The sequence below is a fragment of the Rhipicephalus sanguineus genome, chromosome 3, assembly GCF_013339695.2.
Source record: "Rhipicephalus sanguineus isolate Rsan-2018 chromosome 3, BIME_Rsan_1.4, whole genome shotgun sequence".
NCBI classification, from domain to species: Eukaryota; Metazoa; Arthropoda; class Arachnida; order Ixodida; family Ixodidae; genus Rhipicephalus; species Rhipicephalus sanguineus.
The window spans coordinates 190,550,950-190,571,145 of NC_051178.1; the positions used below are offsets into that span (position 1 = coordinate 190,550,950).

At 48.6% G+C, this 20,196-nt stretch overlaps 1 protein-coding gene and 1 non-coding gene across 2 annotated transcripts in view; one reads left to right on the top strand and one right to left on the bottom strand.

Moving 5' to 3' along the window:
- Positions 1 to 18,148: 18,148 nt before the first annotated feature.
- On the bottom strand, positions 18,149 to 18,222 carry Trnas-gga (transfer RNA serine (anticodon GGA)). The gene has a single exon. It is a non-coding gene; the product is annotated as a tRNA-Ser (tRNA).
- Positions 18,223 to 18,632: 410 nt separating this feature from the next.
- Positions 18,633 to 20,196, top strand: part of LOC119387893 (multiple C2 and transmembrane domain-containing protein 1) — a 28,402-nt gene continuing 26,838 nt past the window's right edge. Inside the window, exons 1-2 of the mRNA XM_037655457.2 lie at positions 18,633 to 18,853; positions 19,669 to 20,056. Coding sequence (XP_037511385.2) covers positions 18,633 to 18,853; positions 19,669 to 20,056 — 609 coding nt within the window. The remainder of the gene's footprint in view (positions 18,854 to 19,668; positions 20,057 to 20,196) is intronic.

Sequence of the window (20,196 nt, forward strand, 5' to 3'; positions counted from 1 at the left end):
AGGCAGAGAAGGACACATACAACAGCGCTGACTTACAACAACAGTTTATTCGTCAAATCACACATTATATACCTGCGCAGTTGAAAACGAAAAGAAGAAACAAAACATGACAAGTTGAAGATAAAAACTAACAGAACCATCACCAAAAAGCAAGCTCATTGCGCGTGCAGTCTGCGCAGGTATAATGCAAGGTTTGACGAAAAAACTTTCGTTGTAAGTGAGCGCTGTTGTATGTGTCCTTCTCTGCCTGGTCTTCCGTCTTTCGCGCCTGTTTCCGTCCAATATGTCGTACCAACTCGCCCAAGCAACCACTTTAGTTGAAGAGAATTGCTTGCGCCATGAATCTCAATCTGTCGTGAGCTAATTACCGAAGCTTCGCTAATTTGCGTATATTCATTTCGTGGCACGTGTTCGGACTGCGATATCGAAGCCGAGCAGTATTCATATTAAGTCAGCGAAAGTTATGCGCGTAGCGCGGGTTTTTTTAGATATACGTCGCCGAAATTTTCGGCGAGGCGCATCGCTGTTTCATTTACGACCGATCAGCATTTGACATTTCGGAGTTCTGAGAACTGTCGTGAGGCACTCATATCAGCGAAACATTCTCGTTGAAAACAGTTAAAATTCTCACCATTGATAATTAAGAATGCTTTAGGAAAATTGCCTCATTCTTACTGGCAGCAACAGAGCTGTGCAATCAGTCACGCAACTATAACGCAACGTCAAACTCGCACATCAATCCCTATGCCACGATTCCATGCATGCTTTCGCATTCTGTCGAGCTAGGCTTTCGTTGCACCGCATACTTCTGCCATGACAAAAGAAATAAATCTCCCTAATTCACCGTGGTTTTTGCACCCGCTTATCGCACGATGCAAAGCAACGCGAATCGAGATCCGCAAACAAGCAGTTGGCCTACCCATTTACGATGCTTCAAACTTCGTTCACATCTTATATTTTTCTTGTTCAGCGTCTGCAGATTGACCGAGCACCATAAAAACACAGCTTCGCATGGTTTCGCGTTAACACCAACACACAAGATGGCGACCACATGCAGACACTGTAATGAAAGTCATGCGCACGCCGCCGCTTGACGCTTCGGTAAGCCATTTCCCACGTGGCGTCCTGCATTTTCGTCAAGCCACGCAGCACTCTCTCGTTTATCCTGGTTTGGCTGCGGCCCGCCGACAGCGTGACTTGGTGAGGTGCTAATTTAAGGGGACGACGCCATCGTGCTTCGTTAAGGTGCTCTTTCCTTCCTTTTCCCTTGCCCTGTCGCCATCGGAGCTAAGCTCGCTTCGACAGAGAGGCATCCCTTGGGTCTCCCTCTGGTCTCGAGCCTAAACAGCGGTGACAGCTCGCCGCGTTCGTGACTCTTGGGGGTTACATCGGTCGTCACAGAGTCGCACCGTCGTGAGTCGAAGTGTGCCGCAAGCCGTTGCGGTCCATGGGAATTGGAAGTCAGTTGATGTGTGTGTACACTCCGGGAGCTCGGGTGACACTGCGAACGTCGTCTGCTCTGGTAACTTCTGCTATACCGGAAGCTCGGATAGTGGGTTGACTTTCTCCTTTGAATTAGAGATGTCGGTCTTTTTCCTCGTGTACTTCTTTCTGTCTTTTTTTTTCCTTCGCTTTCTATGCTTACGTACAAGAATATTTGTTTTTCGACCACGTCAAGGCCGTAGTCTCACCTTGACATCCTGCGCACAGCCTGCCAGCCGGTGATTGGTCAGCTGCCACCTCGTGCAAAGTTCACGTGCCACCTGACCATGGGCGTCAGCAGGATTTTGTCTTGGAGGGTGCAAACCTGTGTTACATTGCTTCTTGGGGGGGGGGGGGGGGGGGGGGGGGAGAGCGTTGGTGTAGTTTGGGTCAAGGGAAAGTGCACCTTTTGCACCCCCCCCCCCCCCCTAGCCGACACCCATGCAACTGACGCCATCTGGCAAAACGAACGCTCCACACTTCCGGCCTTGCCTACGAGCGGCGCTGGCTAACACTCCAAGGAATTACACGTACAGAAATACCTAACGAAGTGGACGGGGAAGCGCCTTCCGTCGTTTCTCAATTGCGTGGTAGAACATCGCACGCAAAATTCGAATGTTGTGGGTTCGGATCCCACCGACGGAAAAGGTGGTTTTTCGTTCACTTTAATTCATTTCAAGTTACGTCATAATTACTACACTATAGTTAGAGACAACAATTATAGTCCCCAGTGCTTTCCTTGGCCTAATTGTCTGTTAGATTCATGTGGTTGTGTCAAACAAAGAAACGAGCCCCATGAAAAAATTGCATGCCTCAAAATGATATCATGGTTTCGGCTCGTACGAACCTCCGAATCACATTCTTTGTCTATAGTTTATCTTGTAAGAAACGTAAGCTTGACACCGCAATAGTGAAGTGTGCTGAAATCCGAATAGCTAAAGAATTTTCAAGTTAATATCAGTAACTGTGAAAAACAGTCATTATTGTACATTCGTCCAAGATCTTGCTTGGAATGTCTAAAAACACGTCGCCACCTTCATGGCCCGGTTAGCGAGAGAGATAGAAAGGGGTAGAAGTCGTTCCTTCACAAAATGCTCTATATGCCAGCCAATTCATAAGAAGAGCCAGTACTCTTGAAAGCATGACAACACATTCTTGAAGCAGCTGTCATTACTAGTATAACGTTGGGGCTCAGAAAGAAAACGTATCTGGCACTCCCTTTACCTCAAACGGCGGTGTGTGAATGCTCTCTAACGAGCTGCTTCCACTCGCTACTTGGCGAGATCATCAAGCTAAGGACACCTTGCAATTGCGAGCGTCCTGTGCCGCCCGCTTCGTTTATCCTCTACCTGCCTGTTATTCACAATGTTTTTAGACCACCGTTCCGTATCCCATTCAACGTCTATATAGAAGCCACCTACGGTCTCTTCCGGGCAGCCACGGCAAATAAACCTCAGCGAGCACTCGGTTCACTTGCACACACGAACGCCGTTCCCACGCGCTCAACTTTAGAACCAAGCAGAACTTTAAAAGTTACTCGTATTTTCCCTCACAGAGCGCTCCGGGTGTGCTTGTGAACATCATGTCCACTAAGCACTCGCGTAGCGTTCGTGTTTGATTACTATGATTCGTTTTATTGAAACAGTGCTTCACTTTGCCGTTCGTTTCTGTGATGTGCAAGCGTGCCGCTACTGTACGGCGTCGATCGGTTTAAAAAAAGGAAGTACAGGGAAAGTGCAGGAGTGGTTCCTGCACTTTCCTACACTGGTGGTATCGCCAGTGCCGATGCCGCGCACAGACTATAGTATAAGTAGCCATGGCAGGTAGGAGACGATTTCTTCGTCGTCATGGCGCACAGGACGCCGCCGTAAGAAATATACGACCGTGATGCTGACGGAAATCGCGCCGTTAATCGGCAACCAAGGCACACACGTCAACTAGAGATGACCCTCGAGAGAATACCTAAAGAGCGTCGTCATTCCTAACGCAATAACACGAGGAGGATGAATGTTTGCTGCAGACGGACCTAGCCTTGCAAACTGCATTGATCCACACATTTCAGCGTTTGCATCCTAACCCGGTGCCACGGAGCAACTCGAGGAGGAGCCGAAGCACATCTCTCAGTTGTCACTGCGGGAACAAGCTGTGACTTGTAGTACATGAGTGTGTGGTCATCTTGCGTTATGGTCTAAAAATGTTTTATCCTCTACGTCGAATTCACTATAAAAGAAGACATGGGCACTAGAGAAGGGATCAAGGCAACACCTCTCTCGAGTATGCGCCATCACGCCCACCTTGTCTTATCATGAATCCGTACCAACTAGCTCAACTTTCTACATGCCGTTCAAACCAAATTGATGACGTATGTGGTAAGTAATATTCGATGTCACCAATGTCACCGGCCAAATCCTTGGTATCGCAGATGAGACACTTCTGCAAATCTTCGGCAATCCGCAACAGTCTACGTCGCCGCGCCGCATTTCACCTGGCCGTTGACGACCGGTACATGAGTGAGAGTTTAAATAAGAGTGCGTGTGTGAAAGTTTAAAGGCGACTAGATGCGAGCACCCAAAGGTATTGCGCATCGTCCAATATGGGACAATTAAAGCGAATGACACAAACACACGCGCACAGCGCTATGTATACGTGTCTATGTCTCATTCGCTTCGTCCCGCCTTGGATGTGCTATAACTTTACAGATGCCATGAATCACCAACAAGGCCGCCGTGCAACCTCAGATGCGAGCGTTGCTGTGTGCGCCTACACAGCACGCATATTCAAGTTTCCCGTTTCTGCAAAAAGAGCAGCCACAAAGCTTGTGTCAAGTTGTAGTCTACGACGTTTCATGGCTCCTTCTTATCAACCACGACGAAGATGGCGCTGCGTTCAGCTGTTCTTCTTACTCCTGAATAACGAAAAAAATATTACGATGCATTGGGGAAATTTTATCGTGTTATTTTGCCCATATAGTGTCACCGACAGCGTTCCTTTGTTCTTTTTTTCTCTTTGTTCTTTTACTTTTTTCGTTGCAGCAAGAAGCAGCCATTCTGAAAGATCCAAGGAATTCGATGCGATTAATCTACGGCTGTCGCATCCGCGCAGAAACGAAGCGCAGCTCTCTCCTTATCTTTGTAATCAATGAATAAAAACCAACGTGAAACAAAGCAACGTGAAACAAAGCATCCGAACTCGTCGTTACACATTACGTCCCTATGCGGCCCACACATTATTTTTTTCTCTCTGCGTGTAAACGGAACGCTATATCGTGGTGGTGGCAATACTTCGAACGCGATCGACGTGTCAAGAATAGACGCCGCACACTATCCACAGTGCCATTGTCTTTTCTTCCTGTGACAAAAAAAATGCTGCATTCTTTTCGAGTACGAAGCCAAAAATTGCTCCATTTGTCTCTTTTACCTCCCAGTGCAAGCACGAAGAGACCAACCAGCGTTGGACCAACGAGCGAGTGGAATGTATGCGGCGTGCTATTGACAACATATAACGGTGCAATCGCGCTAGCTTGACAGCACGTCACGTTAAGGCCGTTAGGTTTGAGTCAGAGAATGTATCCATCTCCAGAGAATGTATTCCGAGCTGTATGCAAGCGGTATACAAGCGGCGCAGTTACATGTTTAGCAGAACTGTGCAGCATAGATCGGCATAGACCATGTACCGACAACAGTGTGCTCACAGGAATGGAAGACAAAATGAGTGACGTGAATGCTACAGAAAACGTTTTATCTTTTTTTTCTGCGACCGTGCAGCGCTGACAAGCCCGTGGGATGCAAAGTTCGCACGCTAACTCTGAGATCACGTGATGCCCAGGTTCCCAGTTCTTTCACGTTTGGCGCACTAAATAAAGGATAGCTCAACTCACAAACACGACGTTCATTTTTTTTTTCAGTACCCATCGCAAAGGCGGTGAACATGACGAACACATGAACATCTCTTGAAACTGCTCGCTTTTACCTGCCTAACTGGTACGCACCATGGCCACGCCCGGAAAATATTGCCCGATGGAGTGTCCTTCACACAAATGTTCATGTTAACTGGGAATATACCTCTTCCCAACGGTAAAAGACGCAGCCACAACTCAAGTCAATCACAAAAGTCCGACACTAAAGCTGCGCAGCCTCCGGCGTTGCCACGATTACATATTGACGACATGCAGGAGATTGAGATACTTCCTGACTTCCAGCCAGCAGTACTCGTTCAGGTCGACAAGTTGTGCCTTTCCGTCGCTCCGTGGAAAGCACTCGACTCCGTGCTTAACGACGCCGGCCATCTTCATGAATTCGTCGAGGCTGTCGTAGGTCTTCCTCGCGCGGCTGATCATGTCCACTACTCGGGAGGCGTCGACGTTCGCTTCCTCCTGTATCATCTCCACGAATACCGGGCAGTATAACATTAGCTCCAGAGCGCGCGCGCCCCTCGGATCCCGGCGTCCCATAACGAAGCGCGTAGCTCGGCTGAGGTTGCTGTAGTTCCTTTTTGCCAGGTCTTGTACCGCCAATGTCATCGCTTCGCATCCTGGGACGCTGGGGAGCTGGACGCGGATCAAGTTGTAGTTGCTTGCCATCAGCGGATTAAAGTAGTCGAAGAAGGCGGGGTTGAATGCGTCCCAACTGACCGGAACTAGAAGCTCGCGAATCATAGGCTTGAACAAAACCAACTCCGAAAGCGCCTGGCAGTCGGCGTCGCTGAGGGGCATTCGCAGAGTGACGCTCTTCAAGCTGCAGTGATTGGCCAGAGCCATGAGAAGGAGACTGTTCCGTTCCTGAGGGTTTGTCGCCAGTGATTCGTAGAACCTGCCTTGAAGAGAAAGCCTGAGGTTCCGCAGTGTCGACGTGAGCGTTAAGTATATGTACATGGCCAACATCACGTGATCGTCCTCCTCGTCAGCGTGGTCGATTACGCTTAGCGACGTCACCTGGGGGCAGTTCACGAGGACCACGAACACCCGGGTGAAATCGCGTCTGCCTATTTCTTTATAGTTTATGGTCACACTCGTCACGAGCGTGCAGCCGTAGAACGCTCCGATGTTTTCGGGAGTTAACTTGTGATCTTCGATGACGACCCTCTGCGCCAAGCCTGCGTCCTGGATCACAAGACATGCCTCCCTAATGCCGGGCCCTTCCGGAAAGTCGCAAACGGACACCCTCCGAAGTGAGGCGTTGCGTGCCACTGTTCGGAAAAGCTCGAAGCACTCCTCTGCTCCGAATGCCGACAAGTTCATCGACAGTTTCACCACGGACGAGTTTTCTGCTATGGCCGATAGCCAAGGTTGCATGGTTCCTCCTCTTTGCTCCCACGAGAGGTTGGCTGTACGTGCTTCCACAATGCGTCCGCAGCATTTCACCCGAGCAAATTCGACTCTGCGCAAGTTCCGGTTTGCAAATGTTTTGGCTAATATGGCCATGTCTTCGGAGCACGCGAGCTGCATCTCCGCGACGAGATCTTGAAGGCTGTCTGCCGCCGAGATGGCGTCAACCAAGTTGGTCAACGCGTTCGTGCCAACGGGACGAGACGCCTTCAGCGTCAGACAGCGTAGAGTGGCATTCTCCTTCACCAAGTATTTCGAGAACGCTTCCGCCGAGCTTGTAGGACCGCACGTGAAGATGCAAAAACTGACGACAAGGTGGGTGATGGTGGTGTTATCAATAAGGGCCTGCGTCAGCGTCATTGAGTAGGCCTTGCTCGTCTCTAAGTGACCAATGTCGAGGCTGGTGAGGTTTGCAGTAAGTCTGAGCAGGTTATCGATCGACCGCAGCTCCAGGTACACCGAGTGCAGCTTGTTGGAGATCCTCAGCTCGCTGATGTGTTTTAGCGACGCTACTGCGTCGCAGACGCGACGTACGTCTGCGGTATGAATAGCTGACAGTCTGCGCACGCTTACACTGCTCAGCGTGGGCATGTTTGTAAGCGCCTTGTGCAGTAAACTGGCGGCGATATAGTCGAGGTCGACGGCAACAACGCATTTGTGCGACCTGAGAAGACTGTCCAAAAAGCAGACGATGAAGCCCACCTCCGAAAGGCTCAGTTCGCTTTCTCTGGCATCCAGGAAACGCCTTCCGGGAATGCTTACTAGCCGCAGGTCTCCTGTGTCCTCATGGTCGTGTTCTTCAAGCTGGACGCCTAACCTACAAATGAGTTGGTTACAAACACTCAGCTGTTCCACCAATCGGCAAACGCGGGCTTCCCTTGTTCTTGTGCAGCGAAACCGTAAATGTAACGAAGCGCCGCTGCCGTCACCGGGCTCTTGCATCAACCATCGACGCGCCAAGGCATCCCAAGGATCCTCCATGACTCGACTCGCACCAGTGGTTCAAGTTCGTGCGTGGACTTCGAAAGAATGCTGGCTTCGAGCACGGCTCTTTGGCTCGAGTCACTGATGTCCAGCTGAGGGCTTTTCCAAACGGTTTGACGTATCGGTAACAACAATGGCGTCTCGGAACAGTCACCGAATCATCACGGAACAAAGGGGGCTCGCTTCAAACGGTCGAAGAATAGAGAAGATCAGCACTCACGGTCGGTTGAACAGGCTGTTTCCAGAATGCAACGCTTAGACGGCTCTTCGAAGCTGGCAGAACGAGTACGTAAGACCAATCGGTAGTATACGACTCGCGTGACTCGCGCGACAGCCGCTCTTCGTTTACGTCTTCGTCGAGCTGCGCGTTTTTTCGTGGCTTCCGAGAACGGCGCTCGTGCGCACCTTGAAATGCATTTCTACACCGTGGCCTCCGCGATGGTTCGTGGGCGCCAAGGAGGTTCAAAAAAGAATACTGGAGTGGAAATTATGTCGTGAAAGCGAAGCTAGACCTCCGTCATCTTACTTCAGGCACAGGACAACGTTGCATATGTTGTTAGTGGGCGTCTTGGTGCTGCTAGTTTTCCTAAGAAACTTCGAAATATAGTGAAAGTTTATTAAAGATCACGTTACCAATACTCATCCGGAGTAATTATTTTCGTCGGGAACAGCGATCTCTAATATCATATTTAACCTAGCGTTTACGTTCGAAGAACAAACTCACACTATTTGTATTTGGGTATCGCATGAGAAGGCCACGTTTTTAACTGGCAAATGATGACTTCACATTTGCTGCTATACTCCGTTTCATAGATCAGGTGCAGCGCTGTAGAAAATATATGCAAAAAGTTCGGTCAGTGAAATGCGTAAATCCGCGCGTCTCACGCTTGGCTTTCATCGTTGTAAACGCTCGCACGAGCTGAGCACGAGCCTGCGCATGAGGCGCCGCGACGGCATGCAAATGAAACACCAGAAAACGAAAACAAAAGACGCTAAGCGATCCAGCAACTGATAGACATCTGCATAACGGAATTTGTTTGTTTCTAAGGCACAAAGTACCTTCATTTTTTACTCAGCCTACGAACGAAAAAAAATCACATTACGGGTGGTAAAATCATTGAACTATTCCTTGGTGCGAACGCGTCTACTATAATAAATCTCGCTAGCCTGCACAGCGTTGCACCTTATGTATAAATCGGAATGTAACGTGCTGTGAGAGCTTCCACTCCGGCGATCGATCGCTGAGGATATGTTCACACTTCTCAAATGCAAGATGTTCGCGGACCGTGCTTCAGGCCTGCTCATGGTGATAGTAACGCGTTTGTTTCATTCTTATTTTTTTTTAAGCGACGCTTGTATTGCCTCCCAAGCTGGCGTTGTAGGTGTGACCGCAAAAAACAAACAAAAAAATTGGGGGACCCTTAAGCTTCGCCTTTAAGAGTTGAACGCGATAGCGAAATGCGGCCCCTAGTGCGCACTTCAAGCACTAAGTGCATACTTATTAATGTGTGTTGTTACACACACACGGACACGCACACAGACACACGCGCGCGCGATGTACCTATAGTAATGGTACAGGTTTTCGATCTAAAGCACTTCCCTGTGCTAGAGTCGAGGCATATTTCTCACAATGTCTCACAGATGGCAGCACATTATCTAATGTTTGCCGTTTGCTTGATTAACGCCTCCTCTAGAACGGAGGCGTTGGATTGATATGTTTTCCGCTAGATGGACATGGTTGTCCATTTTTGGAGCTGTTTGAAAGTTCGTGTGTGTTTTTAGCGGCGATGGCTGCACTAACCCGACTTTTTTTACGCATGGCGTCGCGCAAAAAACGTAGTTTGATGGTCTCGCCAATGCGCCTACAAATCGCCGAATGGGCTCATTTTCGTCGTAACACCTGCCGAACAAAATGCGTTAAGGAGACTCCTTCCGCCACGTGGCATTTATGTAGGTTTTTTCCCGCAGCAGATGCAGGTAACATCGTGGCTTTGTGGTAGGACACCTGCTTGCCACGCAAACGGCCCGGGTTCGTTCCTCAATGGGACCAAAGATTTTTATAGTTTATTTTATTTGCATCTTTCTCGATTCCCAAGAGACGAAAAACCTCATTAAGAAACGTCAAGCTATGAAAGCCTCAAATGCAACAGACAAAATAGAGCTGGCGGAGCTTTCGAAGTTAATCAATAGGCGTAAAGTAGCCGACATAAGAAAGTATAATATGGAGAGAATTGAGCATGCTCTAAAGAACGGAAGAAGCCTCAAAGCTATGAAGACAAAACTGTGCATAGGCAAAAATCAGATGTATGCATTAAGGGACAAGGAAGGCAAGGTCACAAACAATATGGATAGAATAGTTGAGGTAGCGGAAGAGTTCTACAGGGATCTGTACAGCAGCCGAGGCATTCAGGATGATAACGTAAGGAGGAGTAATAGCGCAGAGGAATATGACATCCCACCAGTATTGACAGGAGAAGTAAAGAAAGCCCTAAAGGGAATGCAAAGAGGCAAAGCAGCTGGTGAGGATCAGGTAACATCAGACCTGTTGAAAGACGGTGGAGAGATTATGTTAGAGAAACTGGCCACCCTGTATACGAAGTGCCTCTCGACGGGGAGGATACCAGAATCTTGGAAGAATGCCAACATCATCTTGATCCATAAGAAAGGGGACGTCAAGGACCTGAAAAAAATTACAGGCCCATAAGCTTACTGTCCGTTGTCTACAAGCTATTTACAAAAGTAATTGCTAACAGAATTAATACGACATTAGAGTTCAATCAACCAAGGGACCAGGCAGGATTTCGTACAGGATTCTCAACAATAGACCATATTCATACTATCAATCAGGTGATAGAGAAATGCGCGGAATACAACCAACCCCTATACATAGCCTTCATAGATTACGAGAAGGCATTTGATTCGGTGGAGACATCAGCAGTCATGCAGGCACTGCGGAATCAAGGCATCGACGAAGCCTATATAAACATAATGGAAGAAATCTACAGCGGATCCACAGCCACTATAGTCCTCCATAAAGAAAGCGACAGAATCCCAATAAAGAAGGGCGTACGGCAGGGAGACACGATCTCTCCAATGTTATTCACCGCGTGTTTACAGGAGGTTTTCAGGGCCCTAGATTGGGAAGAGTTAGGGATAAGAGTTAATGGAGAGTATCTCAGTAACCTACGATTCGCTGACGACATTGCATTGATGAGTAACGCGGGAGACGAATTGCAGCTCATGATTACTGAACTGGATACGGAAAGTAGAAGAGTAGGTCTGAAAATTAATATGCATAAAACTAAAGTAATGTGGAACAATCTTGGCAGAGAACATCGCTTTGCGATAGGTGGCGAGACACTGGAAGTTGTAAAGGAGTACGTCTACTTAGGACAGGTAGTAACCGCGGAGCCGAACCATGAGAGTGAAATAACTAGAAGAATAAGGATGGGTTGGGGCTCATTCGGGAAGCATTATCAAATCATGACTGGTAATCTACCACTATCCCTCAAGAGGAAGGTATATAACAGCTGCATCTTACCGGTACTTACCTACGGAGCAGAAACCTGGAGACTTACAAAGAGGGTTCAACTTAAATTGAGGACGACGCAGCGAGCGATGGAAAGGAAAATGATAGGTGTAACCTTAAGAGACAGGAAGAGAGCAGAGTGGGTCAGGGAACAAACGGGGGTTAAGGACATCATAGTTGAAATCAAGAAGAAGAAATGGATATGGGCCGGGCACGTAGCACGTCGGCAGGATAACCGGTGGTCATTAAGGGTAACTGACTGGATTCCAAGAGATGGCAAACGCGTGAGGGGGAGACAGAAAATTAGGTGGGTAGATGAGATTAAGAAGTTTGCAGGTATTACGTGGCAGCAGAAAGCACAGGACCGGGTTGATTGGCGGAACATGGGAGAGGCCTTTGCCCTGCAGTGGGCGTAGACAGGCTGATGATGATGATGATGATGATTTTTTGCTCACGGACAATTTTTCGCTCACAAGCGACGCCGACACCGACGGCTGAATTTCTGCGAAACGAGCTCTCTAAAGCATAGGCGTGCGCAGGGTTCACCATTAGGGGGGCGAAGGTTCATCGCAGCGCCCCCCCCCCCTTGTAAGTCAATGTACGCGGCAGATGTTGCGCCCCCCCCCCCTGTTAGGTGACTAGGGGGGGCGTCAATGTATGGGGCAGGTTTTGCGCCGCCCTCTTAGGTTATTAGGGGGGCGGCCACCCCCCCCCTGCCCCCCCTGTGCGCACGCCTATGCTCTAAAGGGCGAGACAGACGGTACGATTTTCCATGCGATGTGCCGGCCGACGCGGTGGTGAGGGAGAGGGAATGGTGGCTGTCCGATGCTATGAAGGGTCACCATTCCGGTTTCCCCACCGCCGTGTCGGACGTCGCATCGCATGGAAAATCGTACCGTCTGTCTCGCCCTTAACGCTGTCGCGTATAAACGGCGGCCGCAAGTGTACAGAAATGCGGTTGTACACAAATGAGGCCCTCGAAGCTGCGCCGGCCACGTGCGCATCGCGCATTTGTATGCGCCGTTTCCTAATAATTTATGTTCTCTCGATCGTGGGCTTGTCGGCGACCAGCCGTTTCCGACATGGCAATGTGGGCCCGTATTCACAGAAACGTCTCACGCTAAATATTTTCGTAAGAGAACATTTCAGCCAATCCCGATGAGGGACATATCATTAGCGAAGCCGGCTGACCAATGGGAAAACGCACTTGCGAAACAGAAATGTGAATCCGGCCCCTGTTGAACTTTTATCGAGGTAACTTGTCATTTCACGTTGTCACATCCCATAGTTGCCTCGATATGAATGCATGACCGTCGTCGTCCCCCGTGGCAAATGACGTGTTGCGCTGCTGAACACGCGGATGACTGTCCCATTGTCGGCATGGAGGAAGGAAACAGTTAGGAGGGATGATTGCGCAATGCTATGGAAATAAATAAAGAAATAAAGAAATTGTTGTCAGATACGCACTATTGGTGCGAACACTGAGGAAGCAGCGAAGCTGGTGGTGTTGCCCTCCTCCTTTCGCTCCTCCTCGCACTCACTTTCCTTTTCCACCCATTGCCGTACTATATTATATTATACTATACTATACTATATTATACATGGCTATGTTTGCTCTCTCTTTTTTGTGTCTTTTCTTTCAATCTCTTTCTTTCTCTGTATATTTGTTGCTCTGTCTTTCTATCTTTTTCCTCTCTTTCTTCTTCTTCTTTTTCTCTATTTCTCTCTTTGTCTTCCTTTCTATCTCTCTCCCTCTGTACTCGTTCTCTCATCTTCTATCTTTTTCTCTCTTTCTTCCCTTTCTTTCACTCTATTACTCTGTCTCTCTTTCTTTCTTTCTTTATGTACTCCTTTTCTCGTCCATCAGAGTTATCGCATCCCACGCCGGACAAATCCGCGCACGTGTTCTGGGAGCGAAGCAGAACATGAAGAAGAGGACGAAGAGACCGCGTGCCGGTTCATGACGATGATAGTTTTCAGGTCACGCCACGCGGCATACCGTGAAGCTTAACCGCTCCGCTCTAAAAGAAAGAAATAAAGAGAGGCTATTGGGGATAGAGAGCTGTCCTGCGCCACCGGCCACTATATAGGCTAGCGCCTACAAATTTCCGGCTTGAACAGAACGCCTTATTCTCAGCCGTCCTTGAGTACGCTTCTCTTTTCTTGGCATACTCAGACGGCGACATACGAAGTGCCCAAAGTTCACATAACCGGCAGTGACAACAGGATCAGGTTTTCTTCTTTTTTTAGCTGCATGTATAAGGTACACGAGAAAGCCCTTGGAGTCCTCGAATAGCATACGGGTTGGCGTCAAGGGGAACCAAGAGAGGGCGAGGCTCGAGAACTCCCTAATGAATAAAACTCCCATTAGTCACTGAATTGTGCAGTGGCGGCGCGGGCCCGCGGGAGCGAAGGAAAATCATCGGCGCCTAATTAGCGTCAGCGAAGTGCGGGATATTAAACGTACCGAGAATATAGCACTTCGACTCCGGGAAACTCACTGTAATCGGGTACGCCGACATTCTCGCCCCAAATGTAACAAATAGGCAGTAGGATACCGGTAATGTTCTCACGACTGCTCCGGCATCAGGACAGCGACGAACAAGAAATCCATGTTGTACGTGGGTGTAATAAGGGGCGATGATATCCCTTAATCCTGAGCCAATGATGACAGTCGGAAGCCGGTCACGCACGCTAACTGTAGCTGCAAGGTAGCCCCGTCGTCATGACAGTTGACACATGTAATCTAAGTAAAGCCTACACAGAAACGCGCCTCATTATTACACCGCGTTCTAGTATAGATTGGTATATTGTGGCATATTAACAGGGGTGTAGCCAGAAATTTTTTTCGGGGGGGGGGGGGGGGTTCAAGCATGCTTTATGTATGTTCGTGCGTGCGTTTGTATGTGTGCGTGTATATATACGCAAGCAAAATTGAAAAATTTCGGGGGGGGGGGGGGTTTGAACCCCCCCAACCCCAACCCCCTTGGCTACGCCCCTGCATATTAATATAATCAATTTTGTATTTTTGCTGTCACGCTCAATGGCCATCTTTTGTTACATCAGCGCCTCGGAAGCGCTGGTTAAATCTACATAAGTACTTTAACGCGTCCTAAAATGTACCTTGACATATCCTAGGACGCGTCAAGGTACTTATATAGCTTTGGGCAAAACATGACTATTTAGCAAGACCACAAATTGATTGATTGATTGATTGATTGATTGATTGATTGATTGATTGATTGATTGATTGATTGATTGATTGATTGATTGATTGATTGATTGATTGATTGATTGAAGTCACTATTATATACCCTAAAGGCCCTCTGCTAGACGGTCACACAGTGGAGGAAGGCGGAGGGGGTTCACGCAAAGTATTGAAATTCAAGCAATGCATACAAGAAGCAGTCGTACTCCGCATACGCTGCGGTAAGGCATTTCTGCAGTATAGCACCTAAGGTGGAACCAGAAGTACCCTGCCGGAATCATGGAATGGTGCGTCGTGGGAGTCGATGTCAGTGAGACGCGGCGCCTCTGATTCTTTGCTTTTTGGGCTTGTTGGTTAAATGTATGAAAAGGTGTCACCGCGCTAACACACGCGGACGAGGAAGACACAAAGGGACAAGCGCCCTCTTCGCGGACAAGCGCGCTCTTGCGCTTGTCCCCTTGCCTCTTCCTCGTCCGTGTGTGTTAGCGCCATGACACCTGTTGATGTCTCTGATTCGTTGTATGAGACGCTGCTCTTCTTGGCCCCTGCAGACTCCCTGAAGCGATCGCAGACATTGCACGCAATTCGGAACGGTTCTCGCGAAACGGTTGAAGCGCCATACTCAGAGAAAACGCCACTCATAAGACAGGGGCGCCACGCTTTGTCACAAATAAACATATCCCGAAGCTCGCTAAACGCATTCTCGGATAGCAGCCGAGGTTGTTTCGCTACATTCTTTCCTAGCTATAGTTTATCGAGAAACGAGAGGCGAAAATTGGTTCTCGTAAAGTATACAGGCGACACTTGCCGACTTTCCGGGAGAGTCCGTGCACAAATCGGGGACTGCCCCCTGGGAGAAACTTCTCACTCGCTGCGTTCGTATATCTGCCGCGACTCGAGCGCTTTGCCGAGTTCCGAAGAGCCTGTTCGGGGTAGATAAGGCGGGCACGGCCGCAGCGCTTAGCTAAGCGGAGCGTGCTAACAGAACGCCAACAGCGGCGCAGTTAGAGTAGTTAGTGTGTATATACCAGCTCAGTGCGCTCGCGGTGTCGCGTGCTGCTAACGAGCAGTCTCAAGAGAACGTGGCAACGCGCTTGACGCGAAGCTTGACACGAAGGGCCAAGTGTTTCTATCGTTAACGTTTTCTGCGCAATCGAGCAATTATACACTTTACAGGTCATCTGTCAAGCTGTCTAACGAGTTGACATATCAGGCGCCGGCATGCCGCACTGTGGAGAATAGTTTTTAGCGTTCTAATGCCACGTGCCTTGGTCTTTAATATTCTAGGCCATGCTTGCTTCAGCTGCGAACATCATGCAGGATTATCCACATTTTCCTTAGTCCTGTACGCTCAACGAGCGTTAACGACTTCTTGTGCTTGCTTTGTCTTCGTTGCCAGTGCATCACTTGTTTATTACAGTTTCGTGACCTTTTTTTAGCTTTTTTTTATCGCATGTGGCACATAGAATCATTCTATTTTTTGGCCGGATTTGCTAAAGAACCTACCATTAGCTGCACGACAAATCGCAATGCTCATTTAATACTTCAGGAACTGTTTTTCCTGAATTGCTTAATTGTAACGGTTTCGTCACTGATGAGCTTCCACTTAATTATTGCAACGTCTTCCAATAGCAATTTTTTTTAACAGACATAATTATTGGAATGTGTTAGCTGGCAGCAATTCCATAGGGAGAGAAAGACATCGACAGTTGTCCCTCAAGTAACATCTCTTTAAATCGTCCACCATATTCAATTAATGCGCCTGAAATGCTGGTTCAGGACAGCAAGTTCAGGTCTCTCTATCGCGGTATAGATAGCACTGTAGGCTGAACAAAGTGAAACAGTCCGAATAAAATAACCTCAGAAGCGTTCCAGCATTGCTGAAAAGTCAGCATTGGGAGAAATGCTAAATGACACGCTACAGCGACAGGACAATGCGCGTCGAGAAGTGTGAATAGAAATAGAAATGAGAGCAAGCAACCAAGCACACTGAACGGTGCATTTGGTTCAAGTCAACAGAGAGATCATGGAGCTGAACGCAATCGTTCCTGTGGCGCAGCTAGGTAGTATATACTGTCCAGTTCGAACTCTCGCGAGAGACAGGAGCGATGGGAGGCTGCTCTGCGCAGCTCACGACCGGAAGACCAACTCCGGATCGTATGCTGGGCCATAGTGGTCGCCGAAGCACAAGGACTTTCGGTTGGTTGGTTGGTTTCTAGAAGAATAACTCAACCCACTAAGGAGGACCGGCCGTGAATTGCGCGGCAGAGGATTTGTGAAAATAAAAAATAAAAATAGACAATCCTAAAAAGATAATTTGAAGGCAAGCAAAAATATTAGCTGTGTTTACGCCACCTAGAGCGGCCTCAGGTCCCATCGTCTTCCTCTTCCCTGATCCCAACCTCTTTCCTGACCCCACCTTACTTGCTTGCTTGCTTGTTCCTAGAGGAATGGCACAACCCACCACGGGGGATCGGCCACGACTCGTGCGGCAGTAGGATTTGTGAATGAGTAAAAAACAAAAAAAGGGGGGGGGGGATAATTCTAAAGAGATAATTTCATAATTTGTAGGTAAGCGAAAATATTATTTGTGTTTACGGTTTCCGAATTGGATGCTAAAGAGATAGAAGAAAAAAAATAATCAAAGGGAGAGAAAGAGTGAGTTAAATGAAAGAATTAAATAAATAATTAACGATAAATGAAATAAATCAAATATGTATGTACTAGAAACATTAGCATGGCAGTCGTTTTGATTCTTTCATATAGTTCACTACCGCCGCACATATGTCCCTGTTGCAGTGCCCCAGTGCCGACGCCCAGAGAGAGTAATGCCGTTACGGAAAGCTCAAGCCCAAGTTTTCGGAAAGGAGGCTCGAGAAATCTCTGCCTTAGATGTTGATATCTGCGACATTCTGTGAAAAAATGCTCTATGGTTTCTGCTTGCGAACAATAACGACATTGCGGGGAAGGAACAAAGCCAGGCCTGTGTAAATAAAAATTTAGAGAGGGAATTCTGCATCGCAATTTAGTTAATGTAACTTCTAATTGTCTTGTGCCACACCATGAGCTATGCCATGGAAACCTAAGGTGCTGAAAATCTACCTCGTTTAGGACAGAAGATTTTGTGTGTTCCTCTCGAATACAAAAATATCGAAATCGTGCGATAGTGTTTTGGGAGGAGGGCCTTACAACCTTCAGGACCGGGCCCTGAATTGATGCTATCCATTTCATGGTGTCAATAAAGTTGTATCCTCCTCCTCCTCCACGCGACCAGCGATCAGTGTAATAATAATTGCTGGGGTTTTACGTGCCTAAACAAGGGTATGATTATCAGGCACGCCGTAGTGGAGGGCTCCGGAAATTTCGACCATCTGGGGCTCTTTAACGCGCACATAGTACTCCCGATTATTTTTCGTATTCATTTATTCGTTCAAGTTTTTCTTGCTTTTGTGTGTTTCTTCAATACTACTATAATGTTATTGCAAATCAGTCCTGCGAAATCCCACAAGGCGGCGAAAGGGTTCAGAAAGGAAAATTGACAACCACCCGTTTGTAGCACAAAGCCACAGGGAAATCCGTATGTATTTCTCAGAAAGAAAGCTTCTTAGTTGCCGAAAAATTCGTCCTGGTCCGGGGATCGAACCCGGGACCAACGCCTTTCCGGGGCGGTCGCTCTACCAATTGAGCTAACCAGGAAGCTAGCAATTGGCAGCGCGAGGGCGAATTCATCAACACCTTAAAGCACATAGTCTATGTTCTTTGAGTTGTCAAAGCACATTTACAAGAATCTTTCATAAACCACGTCATCTTTCACCTCTACACCAGTGGGGTCAGTACAAGGAGGATTGGGTCAACGCCACCGAGTGCTGTCAGCCGCAATTTAAAGATTTGTCTAGTATCATTGGTGTTTACCTTAAGCATCCTGCCGCCCGTTTCTTGGCCCATCCCCCTTTGTGGGTGAGCGCCATCAGGACGAGGACATCATCATCATCAGCAGCGGCAGCAATGACATCTTCCAAGCGCGAGCCTCGTTTGCTCGCGAAGGGCGGCACAAAACAGACAGAAGCCATCTTCTTCACTGAGCGGAACGCGGTGCAGGTTCCTCAATGCTGGCCGACAAGAGGGACAACATCATGGCCTGGTTGCAGGCGGTGCGGAAGCCGCCGTGGATGTCCGACAGTTCGACACCGTCCGTGCCTCCTGTGCCTCCTGTTCCCCCGGTGCCACCGCTGTTACGTCCCTTCCCGGTATTCAACGCCAACGATGTGAATCGCGGCCAGCCGTTGCCTCCGCCGAACGCGGCATCGGGGTACCAGCTACCGGACAGGTATGTTGAGTAGACCTGACCAGTAGCATAGTGACTGTCCACCTCTGTAGTACAGTGGTGACGACATAGGCGTGCGCAGAATTCTCCATAAGGGAGGTGGGAGAGGGAGACAAGGTGTCACTGCAGCGCCACCCCGGCTACCCCCCCCTCCCCTTTGGGCTTGTCCGAAAGAAAACGATCTTCGCAAATGATGCAGAAATTAAAAATGAAGCCATGACGTACTGCTCACGGCGGCTTGTCCTTGGTACCAGGCTTTTCGAGGATATAAGTGGGAAGTTAGCAGGGCTTACAATGCAACATCAGGGGCCCTTGGCAGGCATTATCGTTAAAGACATGCGTGGTCATAACCCTGCATATTAAACTGTGGTGGGCGGCGGAGTAATGATATGGGACTGACTTGGCGCCCCCCTCAGGTGATTAGGAAAGGCGGCCGCCCCCCTGAAGTCGTTATTGTTTGAGCCGGCGTTTCTACAAGTGGCCTTGTCTTCGTCAGGGCAGCAGCTTCTTTCCTTGGAGGTGTTCATTCCTACACCCTCAATGGGAAAAAGATTAGGAAGAAAACATACTTGTGCTTATTTTCCTCGTGGAAGAAGATCTGTGTACTACTGCGTATGTTTATATATGTAGGAGGAAAGAGAGACGAAACGAGATCACTTGAATCTGCGCATGGCTTTGTTTCGTTTTTATTTCTTCAAGTGAACTTATTCATTTTATTTACTTTTGAGGTGCCGAGCCCGAACAAGTTTCCTAGAGAGTGAAATTCAGACCAGGGATTGTTGCTACACTATAGCAACAAATAAACTTATCACATTCAGCCCGTACGTTTGTCTAAGCAGGCAGGGCGACCGGGTCCGACCGGACGCCGCCTCATCCAGTAGTTACTCCGCTCCCAGTGAAGCGGAGGCCACAAGACAACAGATGCCTTGCCCGCCGACGCCAGCGAAGTGGCCTCTTCGTCCAGTGCTCAAGAGCGCGCAGGCGTACCGGAAGCAGGCTGCAGACGCGGGCAAGCGAACGCAGCAGCAGCAGCCGCCGGGAAGAGCCCCGAAGCTCGGCCCTGTGCCGAAAGCGTTCGCCGCCCGTGAGGACACCGTGGTCAGGTTCCTCTTGCTCAAAGCCCGGGACCTGGACCCCGTGGACGACAGGGAGTCCTGCTACCCTTACGTAGTCTTCAAGCTGGGCAACGAGAAGTACGTCAGCAAGGTGAGTCGTATGTACAGTACCGTCTACTCTTAAAGGGAACACAACACTCGAATGAGCATATTTCATATTGCTGGCCTCCTAACTGCAAGTGCATGCGGTAACATCTTTCGTGCAAGGCAAAAGGTGTCTGAACTGTTAAC